We start from the raw sequence: 20,166 nt of genomic DNA, 5'->3' as shown, positions 1-20,166 counted from the left end.
CATCTGTCCAATAGACGATTGAAGAAGACACAAGAAGCCTCGAAGCTTTTGAGATGTGGTATTGCCGTCGCATGCTTTGCATCAGCTGGATCCAGAGAGTGACGAAAGAGTCCATCAACGAATCGGAACGACACGAAAGTATTAGCAGACTGTTATAATACGTAAAGATCCCCACCGGGAGTCGATTCCACAGTTCCAGAGTTCGCAAAAGAAAATGTCTGGTGAAACTGATCACGGAAGACTTCCAGCCATCAAGGTGTTTCTTGGCGTCTCCATTGATGTTTGAGTTCTACTGTATTTTATGTGATATTGTTCGGAAGTATTCCTCTAGCAAAAAATTCTAACTTAAAAATCACAAAACCAACTGGGGCGGAAAATTAATAAATTACGTTTTTCTTCTCCCCTGCAAAGCCTTTTGTATTTGTTCTCGCGATAGTCCTTTTGTCTCCGGGACCAAAAAGATTCCAGCCAGGACGTCCAATACTCCAAAAACGGCAAAGAAGTAGAAGGAACCGTGGATGCCTAAGAACTTGATCATGAAGGGGAAAACTCCAACCAGACCGAAGTTTAGCAGCCAGACAAGTTCCAGTAGAAGCATTGATGCGAGGTTTTGTACCTGAAAGACGTGAATTAAGTCAAAATTTTGGTAACTACAGTTATGAATGTCAAAAAGTGATGCTAAATTTACTGCCAGCATACAAAATAAGGGCGTAGAACAGATGCGACAAAAGAAACTCTCTGCCAGAATTTCTAATCGCCGATTTTTTAAAAAATAATAATGTGTTTAATTATCATAATATTTTATAATGTGTAAAATTTGGGAACTCTTTTAATTGAAAACCTGTGTCAGGGTTTCCAGCTCTTCCGTATCAAAATAATTCAACATTTTTTTTAAACAATATTTCCTACTTTTTTTATACGATAATTGCAACTATTACACCTTGCTACACAACCAACAGTAGGCAACAACAGGCATTTATAGTAAGAAAATACAAATAAATGTATGTAGTTCGGTATGATAGAAGTGACAAGAGTTTCAACAAAAGTAAATGTGTCAATTGTCACCAACTTTTATGATTTTATCATTCTCTTGCATATGAATATTATACGAAATTTAAAATGAAATTATATGAATTACATACTCTCTCTCTCTCTCTCTCTCTCTCTAATATCTCTACATTTACCACAATAGTCAGGGCATAATCCCGAGTCTAGACTGAGTATGTCAAGTCCATTACGGTATTACACATAGACTATACAGGAGTCATACTTAGCGGCACGTCGACCCTTACCCAACTTACTCAAAGTATATAAATACATACCTCTGGTAAAAAGACCTCCGCCAGCAGAACATAAGGCACCGAGCCAGCTCCAAACATGAATGAGAAACAGAAGACCAGGATCAATACTGCAACAACCCAAGCTGGTCCGATGTTGGTCTGCATCAAGAAGGCCATGCTAAGGAGGCACAGCGTCACGCCCACGGAAGATCCAATGATGAGGGGCTAGAATGTATTAAGCATGAGAACTCTCCGTAATTGCGGTTGAAGATGCAGAGAGATCCTACATCTCTACAACTACGCTTTTCGTTGAATACGGTGAAGTGGTTGAAGCTGGTACTGGGGAGCTCCTTCCCAAAGGTGAGAACAGTACTCCGTGTGGACTTAAAGCTTTGAGTGTAAGCGGTTCCGGTTGGCCTACAATTACCTTACAACAAAACTGTGATGAAAAATTACTCAGTGGACTTTTCAGCAACTCCATCAGAGGCCTTTTAGAAACCTTGTTGTGTTAATTATTTGCTATTATTATTGATTTCTTTATTCCTACATAATAATGAATTTAAGATTTAGATTGAATATTCGCGGATGTTTGGCGGACCCATGCGACTTCTTCCATACAGTATTCATAAGTATCTGATTGTCCTCCTTGTAAGATTTGTGATGTTTGAGAGCAAAACTAAAATAAAATAAAAATCATAACACTCTCAAATATCATACCTAATGTAAGAAGTGCATATTTCTTTGTCACTAGAGAATTCGTGATTATCAATGGCAGTCCACGATTATAGTATGGGTTTTGACGTAACTGTTAGAAATTCTGATACTTTAAAACACCTTACCTTTCTTCCAAATTTATCGGAGAAAAATGCGCAAGAGAGACAACCGGACAACAGTACAAGAGCGAAGAGGACAGAGCACATGTCCGAAGAGAGACTTGGAGCTGCACGCTGAAAGATTTCCGCCGCGTACACTTGGACTGCCACCATACCCATCATAACCTGAAGGCATTAAAAAAAATATAAACACACTTGTTTAGTAATGGATCAGCAACTAAATTTGGGCACTGGGGTTTAAGATCACTTCACGTCAGGCGTGACTCACTCACGCCAAACAAACTTGTATGATATGGTCACGTGACAAAGGGAAGCTAATGTCATTTAGCGTTGGTGGATCACGCTGGTCGAAAGGGGATTATGTCACAAGTACTTGTAAAACCTAACCTAAAAACTGATTTACATATTTTAGAGAATACCTATAATATTCACTCCATTTCAAAAGAATCCATTCTCGGGCTAAGATTATCCACGGAGGAAGATAGAAAATACAAGGGCATAACCTAGTACTAATAATGATTTATTTCTATAGCTATAAGTGCACAGTTTTTGGACAAAACTTTTACGAATTATCCAATCACCTCTTCATCTATTAGTGTCCTACATTTGGACAGTGTCACTCTTTTTATTCTCCACCTTTTTCACCGCTTTTAAAAACAAGTACTTTTATTTATTTATCGTTAACGCTTGACTCTACTTGAATTTTTCGTGGATCATTTATTATCTGCGGTAACATTTTATACTTACTTGAAATGAAATTGTGATTGCCACAACGGTAAACGCACGTCTTGATGTCGCCGAAAATACTGGAACATACAAAAACTTAAATAAGAACCAACTTTTCTGCAAGATCTTTTACTTTTATATAACAGGACAAACAGGCAGAAGGTTAACCTGATGTGCAGTGATACCGTGGACACTAACAATTCCAGAAAGCTCGCAAGTGCGTTGCCGGCCTTTTAATCGTTAGATTAGAATAATTTATATCGGCGCAGGAGTGACACATTTCCATTTTAATCACCTACCACGAGATAGAACTGATTGAGAGTGAGGTAGGAGGCTCACATAAGTGATACTGCCACCCATAGACATCACATTGCCATAAGGCTAGGAAGTGCCGGCCTATTTGGCATAGAGACAGGCACAAAATAGTTACCTTTATGTATTCTTAAATTTAAAAAAATACTTACACAACATCTTGAAGGGCGATATTTTCTCTGTGTTAACATCAGCTTGGTCTGGATTGAGCTTTTCCTTTTCTGCTTCATCTATTTTCCCATCTGTAAGGATATGAAGGTGCTTGTTATTAACTAGCATTAGCAGAAACTACAAACTTTAATATTGCTTTTTTGATTTGAGTATCCTACCATTTTCAGTTTCAGAAAGAAAAAAACAATAAAGAGCCATTGAATCCATTAATTGATTTTAAAAAGAGAAGAGAGAAAATATAAAATACTTATTAAAACATGTTAGAAAAAAACGGTGCATGCGTACAATGAGCGTAATGGGACAATAAGCATAACGGGACAATCAGTCATACATTTTTGTGCGTGCAGCTGGCGTTCATCGATTTATTAGACGTTGTCACGTCAAAATTTACACGTGTATAACATGAGAACCAGATCCATGCAACTTCTTCAGGAGCCCGTAATATCGCAGCACACAACTCATATAGACGTACACACAAAGATTATTACAGAACTAATATCGCTATTAAAAAAGATGGTTATCATTTAAAAAAAAAATGTTTTCGGGCTATCCACTACGGGGATAACCCTACGGGGTATAAACTTAGTTTACGGTCTAACAAATATACACAAATTTCACAAAAATCCGATCAGTTTCGGTGGAGGGTACAAATCGTATACATTTTTCGTAAGAAAAAATTACGCCTACCCACAAATTTCTTTATTATTATAGGATCATACCAGCTGTTACAGTCATAAGCTCAAAGGCTGGCATCAATTGTTGTTTTAGTCTCGACAATTCTGCCAACACTGGTTTTGAGTCCACGAACATTCCTTTGTAATAGGCTATAGACTTCCTTGCCTCCTGAAAATAATTTTAAATTTATTAAAAATTTTAACTGCTGAGGAAACTGTCATGTCTTGGGTTCATTCAGAGTAAAGACTTTACGACTCTTATCATCTTATGACTTATGGTTATAGAATCATTTCTTTCTTTAACCACTTAGATAGGTTAGGTTATTTAATTTCTTTATTCTAAGTGGCGTTTTTGATCACGTTTGGTTAGGTTAGGTTAGGTTAAAAAGGTATCACACAAATCATGATTTTTTAATTAATTTCTATGGGGTTAGAGCATACGCCACTACATTATTGCATGGTACCGTTGCAGAGTGATGAAAATATGTAGAAAAAAAATTGGAGCTGTTTTAAGGTTGTGCGGTGATTCCACAAATTTACCAAAGATACTACATAGAGGAAACTCAGTTCCTTGAGTCTGAGATTTAAAAACTCCATGACCAGTGCTAACTTGTCTACAAACGGAGAAAATTATTAATAATTCATATATGAATTATATTCTAAATAAATATAGGATTGTGGCGCCATTAAAAGTTAAAAAAAAATAGTTACCTCTTCATTATTTTTCATCAGTAAAAACACGGGGCTCTCTTTCACCGATAGTAAAAGAGCAGCATAAAGCACACAGATGAATATATTTGTCCAAATTATGTACTTGAATGACAGCGTCCAGCCCATCACAAATGACATTAATACTCCGAAACAGTAGAATGCTGTAGGTGCTGCAATATTATAAAAAATCGCAAAGTTATTAAGCACAGTATTTCACAATGTACAACATTTCCCACTATGGTAGGGGAGCCCAAGAGGGGATTTCGGGATTTACTAAAGCGCGGCAGTTTAATATATAGGGGGATACCTTGTACCCGGTTAAGTACCTCCACAAAATATGAGGCCCATATGTAAGGCCGCCCGTGAAGGAGAGAGAATCAGATTAGTAAAAAAAAATTGACCATCAGAAATTCCCGAGCGCGTCAGATTAAGGTAGGGTGAGTTAATTACATCCTAAAAAGTGTATATTCCATTAATCTGACAATTTGAGAGTGACGGAAAAAAAGGGGAGGGCAACAAAGTTGTAAAAAAAAAACGTCATCTCGACATTCTCGAGCGTAGCTAATTTTTTTTTATTTTGAAGGAAATAATTAAAGAATAATGAAAAATATATAATCTGACGATTTCCGCAAGCCGAAATAACAAAAATTCGTCGATAAAGTTAAATGCGTGCAGCTGCGTGATGCCTACATTTCCTTAAACCGATCGGAATCTACTAAACGGCGTTCTAAATATTTCCCTCAAAATTACATTTCCTGTGAATTTGAACCGATTCGGACCGATAGATTTTGAGAAATTTTGAAAAATCTTAAAAAAATAAGAAATATTTTTTTTTAAAGTGGTATCTTTTTCGATCAACTTCAAAAACGAATCCGCCTTTGAGCTTGAAAAACCACGTCGATCGCCACCAAGCTGGTCAAAAGCGGTTGATTCGTTCGAGAGATATCGTGAACGAAAGAAACCCGAAAAAGTGTTTTTTCGGGATTACTCCGAAATTTGTGGTTCGATAAATTAAAATTAATTAATTACTTATGAGGATGATAAAACTGCGTCGAAAGCCGCCAACCGCGTGAAAATTGCTTGATCCATTCAAAAGTTATTGCGGTTTGAAAATTCCAAAAATAGTGTTCTATGAAACTTCTATCAGACTTTCGAGCTGGGAGAGCTCAAATGCATAGAAATGTTATTTCTTTGAACTCAGCGAGCTCAAAATATCAATTTTAAGCGCCCAGGAATGGAATTAGCGGGAAGTTGCAGGGATGGCCCTTTAGGTGAACCGTTTTTCTAAAATAAATTTGTCAGATCAGGCGAATCCCTCTAGATAATTGTCAGATTATGAGACAGTACGTTTAGAACATAAAGATGAACCACATATATCTTAATCTGACGCGCTTGAGTATTTCAAAATTGCGATTTTTTTTGCAAATTATGAAAATGGCCGTGGGTTTGCGTCCCATCGAAATCGTCAGATTAGTGAATGAGAGCTTTTTTTTGGTGCACTTAACACTCCCTTAGAAAAATCTGACGCGCTCGATAATTTTTATTTTTTTTTCATTTTCAACCCTTAAATACAACCACCCGCATCATGCAAACGATCAGATTAACATACGTACATTATTAAAAATACGTAGGGCATTGATGCTATCAATATCTGACGCGCTCGAGGATGTCCATGCAACAGTTTTTTTTTACATATTTAACAATCTATAGCCGCTTCCCCCACCGATGAAAAGGTATATATCATATAACATTTTTTTCTTCTTATTATCTAAGCTTTGCATCCCAATAGGTCTCTACGACGCTCGAGTAAATCCCCATTTAGCATCGTGGGCTCCCCTACCACTAAATATACAGTAAATCATTGAAGCAGGCTTTTATACTAAAAAACATCTCAATTTCAAAGCATTTGGTTAAGAATTCGGTCGTTTATTGATACAATTATGTAATATGGGTAAATTTTAATTCATATTCTTATGATTATGTTAATCTGTTTTATACAGAACTGGGGGTTTAGTCAAAATGCCTTCACAGTAGTGTATGTAGAAAGACTCAATTAAATATAGTATATTCCTGCTCTCTACATCAGAGAACAATCCGAGTTCATCGAATCAGTATGTATATGAAATTCTAGAGAGAACATGTTATACAATATATCTCGATAAAATATAATAATAAAATAATATACATTGAAATAAATAACTAAACTTAACATAAACTAAAATCAACTAGTACATTTATATGAAAATTTGTCGACATGAACTGTCATTTTAAGGCCTCATGACTAAACCCCCTGGACAGCCACAATCCAAATTGATGTTAAATGAGATGCGGCCTATTGGAGCGCCTGTCCAGGAGATGCCTATTTAACTCATATTAATTTACTAGAGATGATAGAAGGGAGCATGGAGTTCTACTCCTTTGCTGTTTTAACAAGAAACGACGATTTTTATCGTGAAGTGCGGCTACTGGGGATGTCAACAACGAGCTGGTGAAACTCCAGCGTGCTTCTAGATGAGCGTTGTTTGAAAGAGGATGACGGAATTAGGTTGTGTAGCTCCAATAAGCATTCTTCGGAGTGCAATCTGTGGATTGAAAGGCAAGCAACTGAACGGCGATTGGATGAATTTTAAATAACCTACCAGCAGCGAGCGATCCCCGAATCGATTGATCAGCGATTTCGGATATGAACACAGGGGCTAGGACAAAACATACTCCACATGCCAGGCCTGATAGAAATCTGCCCAGGAGTAGCAATGTAGCCGACGAACTGAGGTCGATCAATAACCACGAGAGCTAGAAAATTAACAAGAGATATTATTGAAGTCCTATACAGCGCCATTAATAGCTTTCACTTTTAAAACAAGTTTCGACCAATACAAAATAATGATTAGATTTCGATTCTTAAATTAAACACATAGCAAATAAGTAGAATAATGCTTCTGAACAAAAAAAAACCCAAAGCATGTCTAACACCAACAATTTTTTCCGATATTTCAAGTCAAATTACAAATATTTGCATCTACCCTCATAAAATGTTAATCCAACATAAGTTGAGGGTACTCATTGAAAGATAAATAAAAGTAAAAAGTCTTCTGAAATCTTTATAGATTTTTAAACTACTTACCATTCTCTATTTTTGAAATTAGAAACTTGGTGGTGGTGGAAACTTAGAAACGTGGTAATTACGTACCAAGAAGGGCATAGCAACGCACAAGACAACTTTCTGCCTTCCAAGAGTGTTCAGCATAACTCCAGCAAACATGGTACTGACCATAGCCCCTAGGCTTGGTAAACTGCCCACCAGCGCACTCTGCATGTCTGACAGCGGTTCATCAAGCAAGGTTGTATTAGCAGATGTATATAGTTTTAAAGTATAAGATGGCCAGACAAAAATGATGCCTATGATGAAGTTGCCGAGGGAACCTGTAAAAATATATATATATTATATATGTCGGAGATTCAACGCGATTTATAATAACAAAGTTGGTATCACTACCGTCGTCCGACATTATTACTTAATATTTAAACACAGTCAATGCGCACGTCCGGCGCAGGCGCCGATCGGAAAGCAACTCTGAACTCTAGCTCTTCACGACCGATTCTACGCACTACTGACAAATTGACTTTTACAATTGACACATTGATACTTTACAACCTGTAGATGTCTATGATATTGCGTGGTGTTGCCATTGTAATCAAACAAATTACACCGTGTTCTATTATAACCTAATCTCTGAAATATATATGTTTTAATATGTAATGGGGGCAAGAGCCTTATCTGTTAAGTGATAGAGCTCGCAAGTGCGTTGCGTTATTTAAAGAATTGCTACGACCTTTTCTTGAAGGACTCTAAGTGTAATTGGTTCGGAAATACTTCGGCATACTTGAAGTGTTCCTAAAAATGTAAAAAATTTCGTAAACCTAAAGATGAAGCGCTTTCGGTGTGTGTCTTTCCCTCCATTATGTGGAAATTTCCATCGAAAAATTATCGAACCAATTCAACTTAGGGTCCTTCAAACAGCGTAACATTCCTAAAAGGTCAGCGATACTTAACGCAGTGGTCGTGTATTCGATTCCTGGTTTGCCTTAGCAAATAGGCATGTCTTAGACATAAAAATGTCTGTATGTCTCAGAGGGCAAAGGGCAGATGCATCAATTGGTCCTGCTTTATCACCACTAGATAATTCTTGCCCCTAGAACATTGCAATAAGATAATAGAATACAATATAGCATTTGTGTGTTTAGCATTGTACTATTCATACAACGCCTCTTAATAACTGATAACACTGAAGTCACCGCACGTGATGTCAAGAGTTAGATAACATTCTCCAAACAACGAATCTTATCGCTTGATATAAGAAAAATTACCCTAAAGGCGCTTCGGTAGCTTCCTTGTTCTTGAAACCAGGTTCCCGTAGGTATTAAAAAAAATCGATACCAGCGCTTTTTATAGATAACAGCCAAGCGGTAAGGAGGCTCATCTGATGTTAAGTGATATGGCATTTTCTTTTGCGAACTAGCGAACTGTGGAATCGACTCCCGGTGGGGGTCTTCCCTCAGAGATACGACGAGTGTACTCCTCCCTCAAAGGCCGGCAACGGACCCACTAAAAATGGGTGTCTATGGGCTGCGAAAACTGCACTTTTTGGTCGTCCCGCAAGCTCGTTTGCCCCCCTATTATATAAAAAAAAAAATGGACACTCAATGCCAGAAGGCTCGTGAGTGCACTGCCTTGTAAGAATTAGTACGGATAGGGATTGAAGAACAAAACTGCACCCAAAACTGTTACGTTGGCTATAAGATAGGATACAGTCACATTATTATTTTAGTTGTAAAATTAAACATTAAAAAGGGAGTTATGTAACCTAACGTTAAATAATTTACATATATATATATATTAATAGAATAGGGGGCAAAACGGGCAGCAGGCTCACCTGATGTTAAGTGATACCGCCGTCGATGGACACTCTCAATGCCAGAGGGCTCGCGAGTGCGTTGCCGGCCTTTAAAGAATTGGTACAAAATTGATTGGTTGGTGTTTAGTTAATAGTTAGAAGCGTAAACAAAATGTAAAAAATCATAGCACACTTGAAGCCAAATTGAGCCCTTTAGTTTTATCCACACTCATAAATTATAATACAACATTTTTGTTTCCGATAATGTCCAAAAAGTTCGACTATACTTATATTGAAGTATCACTTAGATTTATGAACCCCAATAAGCCCAATTAAATGATTAAAGTCAGTTCAGCCCAGCTTCAAACAAACTCATTTAACATATTTGAACATATCTGCAACAACCGCCAGCGAACTTAACGAGGGCAATGAACTTATGACAGCTATTTAGCTGCGTTTGTCTAAATATGTAATGGGGCATCCACACGCTGGCTGTTTGTCACAAACACCGCAAACAGCAAACGAAGTCCCAAACACCAACCACAATCACCCAACACAAACAGCCATCCACATGCTTGGCGAACCTTCATAACATTCCGAATCGGCAAACATGGCGGACGACGAGCTTGTGGCAGCTATTACTTTCGGGTTGACATATTTTTATTATAAATTAAAGCAAGAGAAAGAAAAAAGGAAAAAGAGAAGAAAGCAAAGACGATGGTGGATGATTAAAATACATAGAAATCGTACAAGGTACTGCTTTAGACCTATTATTTGGGCTTTAATAGAAAAAGTATATCAAGTAAATACGTCCGCCTCCCGCAAGCTCGCGCGCATACTGATCGCTGCCAAACGTGTGGATACGTAGCAAACTGTTTGCCAAACATCCTTTGATCTGGCAAGATAAACCGACACCGATGCCGAACACTGCCCAACACAAACACAAACAGGCAAACAACGACAAACACCCATCCACACGTCCGTGTTTGCTGTTTGCTGTAGGCTGTTTGCCATTGTTTGTCAAGCATGTGGATGGGGCTTAACATGTGTTATCTTGTACATTTACTCAGATATTTCTTTAAATAGATTCACTATTTGATATGAAGGTAGGTAGGTAGGGAATTTTGTTTATTATTTTTTAATTTACACTTCGTTGCATCACAATATAAAAATTTAACATAATTAGGGAATAATATAGGATAATAAAGGAGGGCAACTGGCGGCCTTATCGCTGTCGAGCGATGTCTTCCAGGCAACCACTGTGAGAAAGAAAAATGTAATAAATTAAATGAGGTAGGCAAGAAGTGCAAAAATACATATTACATATATTAAGAAAATAAAACTAAACTAATAAAGGATACATGAAAATTTTAGTAAGTGCCATATTTATAAGAAACATAGGTTTTACTGTAACTTATTCAAATTAAAGTATATTTTATTAGTTGATATATCTAGGTAATAAAAATATAAAAGGACAAAATAATAAATTTCAAATGTTTGGATAGGTAAGGTTAGGTTCCATTGCACCTTTAACGCCACATTTTCTCGCTATATTGCGATACTTATTCCCTGAGCGAGGAGAGCTTCAGCTCTGGGGTCACCGACATTATATACCAACTTAAATATTTAAACAGCGCCTGTGTACCTGAACGACCACAGAGTCTCTACCCCAGAAGAAACATTGTTTTTTGCTTCCTCTACGGCCGGGCTTTCGCGCTTGACAAGAGGGTTTTGTGAGTTATGACATATAGTACGTAATGAAGCGACATACAACATATAGTTCCTGGGTTTAAGGGCCTCATAGCCTAGCGGTCTTATTAAGTGGCAGCTAGGTGAGGGGTACCGGGTTCGATTCCCGGTTCGAGGGCAAGTTTTAATTTAATTTAAATTTGTTCTCGGCCTTTGGGAGGGTTGTGCGGTACCGGGCGAGTGCTTAAACCGTACATGGAGGGCACGGTTGAATTTCTAAGGCAAGCAGTGAGTATGCTACCTAAGAAAGGAGACTGTGTAGGTTTAGAACGTAGCAATACGCTCTAGGCCGAGGATGGCAATTACAAGTGGTCAGTAATTCAACATCTTTAGCAGAGGGTTTTGAGTGTAGACCCAGCCCCACAGTCCCCGCGTCAAGCTCGATATCCTTGATGCGGGCCTGCGTAAGCGCATTTTCACCTCGTATAAAAAAAAAAAAAAAAATATAGTTCCTGGGTCATCGGGGTGCTTTAAATAATAGAGGATTTTATTTTCACTCTATATTAACCACTCGCGTACAAAAATAGACTATAAGCGTAATAGCGTGATATGGTCTCTGGCAGAATGACCAGCGCTGTGGAACACGTCTGCTACACAGCATAATGCTGAGCCAGGGCCAATTACAGCCACAGGATACACGCATTACATACTTGAAACGAACGGAATAGGAAAAGGAAAAAAAATGATATTATATATCTCTCATTATATCTTTTATTTAATTTTGTTTTCTTTGATTAATGTTATGTTTATGTGTCTGTGATTTGTTTGTAATAAATGATCTATGTCTAAATAATGAAATGTTAATTGCTATGTAACGAATGAAGGCAATGTAAAGGCCGATTTACATTATCTTAGTGTTTAGGAGAGTGCTTTAGTACAACTTGAAATGCAAGTTCTTTAGCGTAGCGTTTACTAAAGCAAGTAGCGTTTACATGTTTCAACTAAAGTACTATCCTAAAGCACTCTCCTAAACACTAAGATAATGTAAATCGGCCTTAACATTGAAGAGAGTGGCTCTGGCTGTACTCTTGGGGCGTAACTCCGACGATTTAGATAATCGCTTATAAAAGTAAGAAAGCCTGAGTGACCAAAATACTACAATTTGTTATTTTATTACAGGTTTATTGTTTTAAAATATTTTGTTTTTAATCACGCGTTGCGCTTTATACTTGCTTGCGGTGCTTATATCCTGCTATACATTATATATACTATACATTAGGTACACGTGAATGATAACATTGTTTTGGTGTTATATTTGTTTGTAAATAAAATGAGGTCAATTTTGACCAAATGTTTAGAAATAAGTTTAAAAATAAAATGTTATTATCTACGAATTTGTTTGACAGTTATTGGCAGTACACAGATTAAATATTGCGTTTACAGAGCTGTCACATACGTATACATTATTCAAAATACTCAAAGACCTTTTCGACCATTCATAAGTCGACAACATCAATGATTTATAAAATTTACTCACATGCCAATGTAACTTGATACTGTCGCAGATACCCCATTTTGTTTCTTCACATTTACACGCAAAACTGTAACAAAAATCACCAATTTATATTTGTTTTTATTATCATTTCTCACTGCTGACTGTGAAATTCCCTTAAGCGCAGAGTATGATTTCTGTATGTCAAAACTTATGGAATATCCAATTACTTGAGTCACATTTCGATGAGTAGTGTTGGCCTAGTGGCTTTAGCGTGCGACTCTCATCCCTGAGGTCGTAGGTTCGATCCCCAGCTGTGCACCAATGGACTTTCTATGTACACATTTAATATTCGCTGGAACGGTGAAGGAGAACATCGCGACCAAACCAAAAAGTCGACAGCGTGTATCGGGCACAGGAAGCTGATCACCTACTTGCCTATTAGATAAATGATTATTATATATTATATAATAATAGCATGATATGAACATAAATATCTTGCTTTCACTGTATTGAATATACTGGCTGTAATATGTACTTTTATATTTTGACGATAAACAAGTCAAAAACTTAAATTCAATTATTAAGTGTGTGTGTGAGAAATTCCATTCGAAATAAATAAATAACGAAACAGCATTTATAATGACGAATTAATTTAATAAACTCGATATAAATAATAAAATCAAAATTCTTGAAACGTAAACGCTCGCGTAAACAAAAGACAATTTGTAAATTGTCAAAAATAAGCGTTCCTCTGTCACGCATTTACGCGGGAAACAGATTTCAAATAAACAAATGACAATGTCACCACTATTTTGATGTTTAATTAAAATATTGTACAATAAAGATAAACTGTGTGTAACAAAAATATTACCTTAAAATATATCCAAGACAAGTGAACGCAACCAAATGACATATTAAAATGAGCAGAGACCAATTGTGCGTAGTGTGATATTATTTAATATGAAATATCTCAAATAATTTTCGTTGCGTGATAAATCTATAAAAGTATATTGTACTGAATTGTGTTCATTGAATATTGAAAACTGTACTTAGAAGTGTATGACTCCTTTTTTATATATATTTTCTAGCTAATTGTGGTCGACTATGTGGTCGTTATTAAAAAAAAAAATATATGTTTATTATGGAACATAAGATACATGTATCCCTTATTCCACGTCATTAAATTTGAATTTGTAGGCATCCCTACTCATCGACAAAGAAGACAGAATATGGTGTAGGCCGAGAGAAAAAGCCGGCGTAAAAAACTCTCGGTACTCTTTTAAAATAGCAAATCATCAATATTCGTGTGAGATATAGACATATAGAGGATATGTCAAAATTTATTGACATTTGAATAATTTGACATATGCTTGTGTGTTACGTTTGGACAGTACAAATATCCCTGTGTACCAAGTTGTTAAAAATAAATCAATGGCGCTACAACCATTTTAGATCTGGGCCTCAGATTTCTGTTCCTGTTTTATGATAATTAGTCAATGTAATAGGCAAGTAGGTGATCAGCCTCCTTTGCCTGACACACGCCGTCAACTTCTTGGGTCTAAGACATGCCGGTTTCCTCACGATGTTTTCCTTCACCTTTCGAGCGAATGTTAAATGCCCACATAGAACGGACCTCAGGGATGAGAGGCACATGGTGAAGCTAGGCAAACAACACTGTTCAAAAAATAGTCTGAATATACATAATTTTTAATAAATGACTAAAGATTGTTTATTTTAACTTATTTTTAAGTAGACGTTCGTTGTATTATTTCTCATGTCACTAAGTTGGCGCCTGGTACGGGTGACCCCAGAGCTGGTGCTTTCCTCGCTCAACGAATAAGTATTGCAATACAGCGAGGAAATGCTGCCAGCGTTAAAGGTGCCACAAGGACCAAACTATTTAAATTTGTTTTAATGTACTATTTATTAATTATTATTATTATTACTATATAAGTTAAGGAAATTGTAAATACTGCAGATTTGTGTATTGCATATACATTACATATAAATATATAAATTCTTATGTTCTGCCCTTTTTGGTCGTCCCGCAAGCTCGTTTGCCCCCCTATTATATATTTTAAAAAAAGTCAAAATATTATCAATAAGTTTACAGTTACCTTCATCACCTTCACAGACGTACAGTATTTGCACGGCCACCAAGATTTTAAAGAATTTTTCAATTTTCAAAATAATTTAAATATGTGTAAACCACAAATGATTTTATTGTCTCATACTTAGTTTTATTCATAATTAAAATAAACATGACTGCGTTTTGTTTGTACAATTGGTTTAATTGGCATTCAATTTTATTAACTGGATTACAGTTAAAGTAATTAATTATGGTATGTTTAAATATTGGCGAATGCTGATTAATAATAGAGGTTAATCGAAATTCTTAACCAAACCGTTACCCCGCCGTGGACACATCATAACGCGATACACTTGCGGTGAGTTTGCGGTCCAATTGCAGTGCGAAATATGTTTATTAAAATGATGAATATACACTGATACAACATCGAGTCATACAATATATATTGGAAATAGTAAGGCTACCATGTATCCATAGTGATGATAAATTAGATTTTCTTACTTCGGAACACTTCGGGTATTGCAACAACTACATCAAACCTGCCTTGCGATTCTGTAACTCACTTGTCGAACTAACGTGAGTTCGAAAAGTGAGTTACAGAATCGCAAGGCTGGAATTGGTACCACGACCATCATACCACGGGTTAGTGATGCCCAGGACCCAAATAAACTATATTCATATATATACTAGCTGCCCCCGCGAACTTCGTTTCTCCTTAATGTGGTTTTACTTAGCCTACCTTTTTAGTACATACCAACATGGAACATTTTGCTATGCTACCCCAGAATGTTCGGTTTTCTAGAATGAAAACTTTTTAGGTTATTCTGTGAATTTTTCTGTAAATAAGCCTCAGAGTTCAAGTCATAAGATTTTAATTAACAAATAAAACATAGGGGATGATCGTAGAGGAGTAAAAATTAAGAGTAGTATGTATTTCTGTATGCGGTATCATAAAAAAAAGGGGGGACCACCCTTAACATTTCCTATAATCATAAAAAATTTCATAAGAATTGGTCGAGAAATTAGATTTTGCAAGCAAAATACAAAACCACAGAGATTTATCTTGCGAGATAAAAAATCTTTCAAGATAAAACGTAAAATTTACACTTTCATATTATAAATGATTGTTGCTGGGTAATCAATTCGAATATTATTTTATTCTTATAGATTCTCTTTATTTGTTTTTAAAATGTCGCATTAACTTTTAATTGGGAGAATTACAATCTAAACTATAACTTTATTGTGATTGCTATAGCGTTGTTGTGATAGCGTTCAGGATAATAAAATTAAGTAAACGAGTATTAGGTACTAACATTGTGCACAAAATAATTTGCGTAGCGTAAAGACATCCTCGTGCTTTTTATAATACTTGTTTTACCTATATTCTGAAAAAACTTATAGTTATTATATAGTACATAACCCAGGAATGAGGTTGAGAAATATTAAAACAGTCCTAATAGTTAGGTCGATTTGATATTCAACATTTTAAATTCTACCCTGGGATTCTGTAACTCACTTTTCGAACTCACACAGCGTTTTTCGCATCGGCGGTCGCTCTCAAATCAGTCGTGAAGCAGTCATTTTATGATTTGGCATTCTGAAAAGGTGGGAGCTTGTAGTTTATTGTTTATCAGAATGCCAAATCATAAAATGACTGCTTCACGACTGATTTGAGAGCGACCGCCGATGCGAAAAACCGCTGTGTGAGTTCGAAAAGTGAGTTACAGAATCGCAGGGCTGTTATGACCAATAAAGTAACAATGGCGCTGTAATTAACTTAAGCACGTTTCTTCTAAGTTTTAAGATTCGAAGCGCTAGAATTGTTTGAATGGTTAATATTTTTAATTTATTATTAATTAACTATTAATTATTTAAGATGTCATGTGGAACATGGTGTAATGGTTACACCATGGTTGACAAACATAAAGCAAAACTTGTTGTGTAAAACAAAAAATTTGGCGATTAAAAAGAGTGGCGTTTATTGCCAATTCTTCTCATCCGTTCTACGCCCTTGATTTGGGAACTGGCAGTAAATGTAAAATTAGAAGCATTTAATAAGTTTTTCTTTTTTGAAGTTCATAAGTGTACATTGTGTTACCTATATGAATAAATGAATTTAATTTGAAAACATAAGCGGAACTTTAGTATTCAGGAAAGTGTTAGTAAAAACATTACCTGAGAAAAATGAGGAAAAACTTGTAAACACCAACGAATAGCACGTCTTTAAATATACAAATGAAAAATTTTCACAATGAATATATTGTCAAGTGATATAAAATTTCTTCTTACATATCTAATCTCATCTACCTTCGGCCTTTGATCTAATCTCACCGGCCTTTGGGGCACCAAGAACTGATTTTGCAAGTCGCGCATAATTGGCAAATACGAGTAAAAATATCGGGAATCAAGGAAGTGACACAACATTACTATTTAAAAATGTATTTGCTGCTTTTCGAAGTATTGACTATTTGAAGAAGTATTTGACTCATGCCAATGTCTAAAGTTGCCTGAATTTCGCGGTATGCCACATGTCGATCTTCCTCAATCAGCTTACGCACAGCCGCTATTTTTACGCCGGCTTTTTCTCTCGGCCTACACCCTCTGTCTGCCGATGAGTAGGGATGCCTACAAATTGAAATTTAATGACGTGGAATAAGTGATACATGTATCTTATGTTCCATAATAAACATATTTTATTTTATTTTATTTTACAGCATCAACGTTTTCTTGGGTGACTGCAGTTTTTGGACGACCTTGACGGGGATCATCACTGAGCTTGACACGTCCACGTTGAAATTCAGCAAACCAGCGATAAATTGTGGTTTTGGATGGGGCTTCATCACCAAATGCAGAAATCATCCGGTCAACACACTGTTTTGTGATAAACCACTTCGAAAGTCATAATAAATCATCGCTCTTGAATTTTCTCCAGTCAATTCCATTTTCTCAACGACTAAACAAGTTTGACAAAACTTTGTGAAAAGACCGAGAATCTTTTTAAAAAAAAAAAAATGGTATTCGATTTAAAAAAGGGAGTTTTCAATTAAAAAGATTTAAATATGACAGGAACAGTGGTATTATTCCATTCCCGATACTTTTAGTGCAGCCTATGTATATCGTGCTACTGTCATTTAATATAAAAATCATATACTTGACGTATCAAATCTGTTAAGAACCGTATAAGAAAATACGGTTGCAGATTGACCCAGGGGTGACTCTTTAGTCCAATAAAATTGCCTCTATATGAAAGAAATTGCATTTCAGTACTAAGAAAATGAATTCACCATACAAAACACTATACGATTAAAAAATATCTAAATATTTGTGTCATTGCGATATACGCGTGTCTTGCGCACCCTGAATATTATTGCATGTGAGATGGATATATTTAGTTGCACACTGGCTGCCTTGCGATTCTGTAACTCACTTTTCGAACTCACACAGCGGTTTTCACAGCGGCGGTCGCGCTCAAATCAGTCGTAAAGAAGTCATTTTATGATTTGGTATTCTGATAAACAATAAACTACAAGCTCCCTTCTTACGTGAGTTACAGAATCGCAAGGCAATCATCAACATCTAAAGAGTAGTATTTAAAAATCCTGATCTAATCTACTCATATTTATTCAGAAAAAAACACCAGCAGTAAAGACTACGACTCGTATTACTGATGTCTTTGATAAGGCTCCAATGTAAAAAGATGAGATACAGATAAACGCAAAAGTATGCGTTTAGAATGATCTTTCCGTCTCATTAACTTTAGCTGTGTATAATATATTTATATACAAATATAAACCGCAGCTCAAAACTCGAAGACTGCTAGAGCAATTCGAGTTGTTTTTTATTTATTCCTTGAACTTTGAGGAAGGTTTTTATGAAGAGAAAAATTACAGGGAAACCCCTAAGAACCAGTTTTTATTCCAGAAAAACGAAGTTTAGCTAACAAAATGTTCTATTTGTTGGTACGAAGCTACTAAAAAGGTAGGCTAAGGAAAAACCATATTAAGGCGAAATTATAATAATATTTTGTATAAGCTTATCTCAGAGATAAGCTACATAAATAATGTATTTATTTACTGAAATATTCAAAATTTGCGTATTAATTGATTCCAGTACGAAAAGTTTTTGAGGCTTTTGGGGTCATCAACAGATATTTTCTTTTGTAAGGATTGATTTTCTTTTGTAAAAAAAGATTCATATTTTAAAGTACTTTACAGGTAATTATATTTTTTTAAGTTTTAAGATTTGAGCCGCAAAATGCGTTTATAAATTTAACTGTGACAAAAAATCGTTTATTCCCTCTATTTTTTTTTACAAAACAGGGTGCAAATGGGTTGAAGGCACATCTGATCTTATGCGATACCATGACATTCTCAATGCCAGAGAGCTCGCGATTGCGTTGCCGGCCTTTTATTATATTTATTATATAAAGAATATTATTATACTCAGAACAAACAAACATTAAATACAAAAATAAGTTAGAAGGCTCATCTAATGTTATATGTTACCGCCACCCATGGACATGCTCAATTCCAGAGGGCTCGCGATTGCGTTGCCGGCCTTTTTAATTAAATTAATTATATAAATAATTTTATCATTCTCAGAGAAAACAAACATTAAAATGTAAAAACGCAGGTCTAGTATAGCGCCTAATGAACAATAGCTATCTAGACATTGGCTGGTTTAGGTTAATCTATATTTCAATAGATCAATATTGTTTGTGTAGAAGTACAGTTGGAATTCATAGATACGCATGTTCGTCAATAAAAGCACCAATATAAATTAAATTACCCACCAGTTGTTAAGACACAAACACACACACTAATTATCTACATTTTTATATGACACAAGTGACACAGGCAAATGAGCGAATAAAACTGATGGAATTTTTACATAGCGAAGTATATTCGCCGAGTTTTTTGAATTTTGAAAAAAACTGTGGTAATTATTTTTAGGTCAAGTTCCTTTTCAGCGATATGGTCTTTCGCGCTGGGCATCAATAAACGATGAAAAAATTCAAACTAGCAAAAATAACACACAAGTAAAAACTAAAACTAAATAAACTCCAACTCAAAATAACTGTATTCATATAGGTAAACAAGTACACTTATAAAAAGATTTATTGATTAAATTACGTTTAACGAGAGCTATGAATTTATTCAGTGATAATCCTCTAATTTCGCCTCGGCGTTTCTTGTAAAAACGAATACAATTTCTATATAAGGAGTGGTTTATCTTCTGGAGCCTGGATGGTCGTACGCTTATATTGGTTCTGTTTCGAGTATTATACTCGT

General features: G+C 35.8%; 1 protein-coding gene across 3 annotated transcripts; it reads right to left on the bottom strand.

Moving 5' to 3' along the window:
* Nucleotides 1–232: 232 nt before the first annotated feature.
* Nucleotides 233–19,711, bottom strand: LOC125059863 (facilitated trehalose transporter Tret1-like). 3 transcript variants are annotated; one of them, XM_047664504.1, is made up of 11 exons: nucleotides 19,668–19,711; nucleotides 12,829–12,892; nucleotides 7,898–8,130; nucleotides 7,347–7,500; nucleotides 4,708–4,877; nucleotides 4,042–4,165; nucleotides 3,304–3,393; nucleotides 2,861–2,919; nucleotides 2,120–2,278; nucleotides 1,323–1,505; nucleotides 233–616 (listed from the first exon to the last, which is right to left on the bottom strand). In XM_047664504.1, the coding sequence occupies exons 2-11, from the start codon at nucleotides 12,863–12,865 to the stop codon at nucleotides 386–388; spliced, it is 1,440 nt and encodes a 479-aa protein (XP_047520460.1). In that variant the 5' UTR covers nucleotides 12,866–12,892; nucleotides 19,668–19,711; the 3' UTR covers nucleotides 233–385. The 3 variants fall into 3 exon arrangements, with proteins under 3 accessions (XP_047520460.1, XP_047520461.1, XP_047520459.1); XM_047664505.1 differs by lacking the exon at nucleotides 19,668–19,711 and adding an exon at nucleotides 17,051–17,073; XM_047664503.1 differs by lacking the exon at nucleotides 19,668–19,711 and adding an exon at nucleotides 13,658–13,748.
* Nucleotides 19,712–20,166: the final 455 nt, after the last annotated feature.

The sequence above is a fragment of the Pieris napi genome, chromosome 20 (assembly GCF_905475465.1).
Source record: "Pieris napi chromosome 20, ilPieNapi1.2, whole genome shotgun sequence".
In the NCBI taxonomy this organism is placed as follows: domain Eukaryota; kingdom Metazoa; phylum Arthropoda; class Insecta; order Lepidoptera; family Pieridae; genus Pieris; species Pieris napi.
The sequence above is the reverse complement of the archived record's forward strand: the minus strand, read 5'-3'. Positions and strand labels throughout refer to the sequence as shown.

What these genes read in the sequence shown, in the direction of transcription:
- LOC125059863 (XM_047664504.1), bottom strand. Translation starts at nt 12,865, where the DNA reads ATGGGGTATCTGCGACAGTATCAAGTTACATTGGCAT. An exon ending in TCGGGGATCGCTCGCTGCTG is followed by an intron (nt 4,878 to 7,346) that starts GTAGGTTATTTA and finishes ATAATATTGCAG; the next exon opens with CACCTACAGCATTCTACTGT. An exon ending in CCGATAAATTTGGAAGAAAG is followed by an intron (nt 1,506 to 2,119) that starts GTAAGGTGTTTT and finishes AATACATTCTAG; the next exon opens with CCCCTCATCATTGGATCTTC.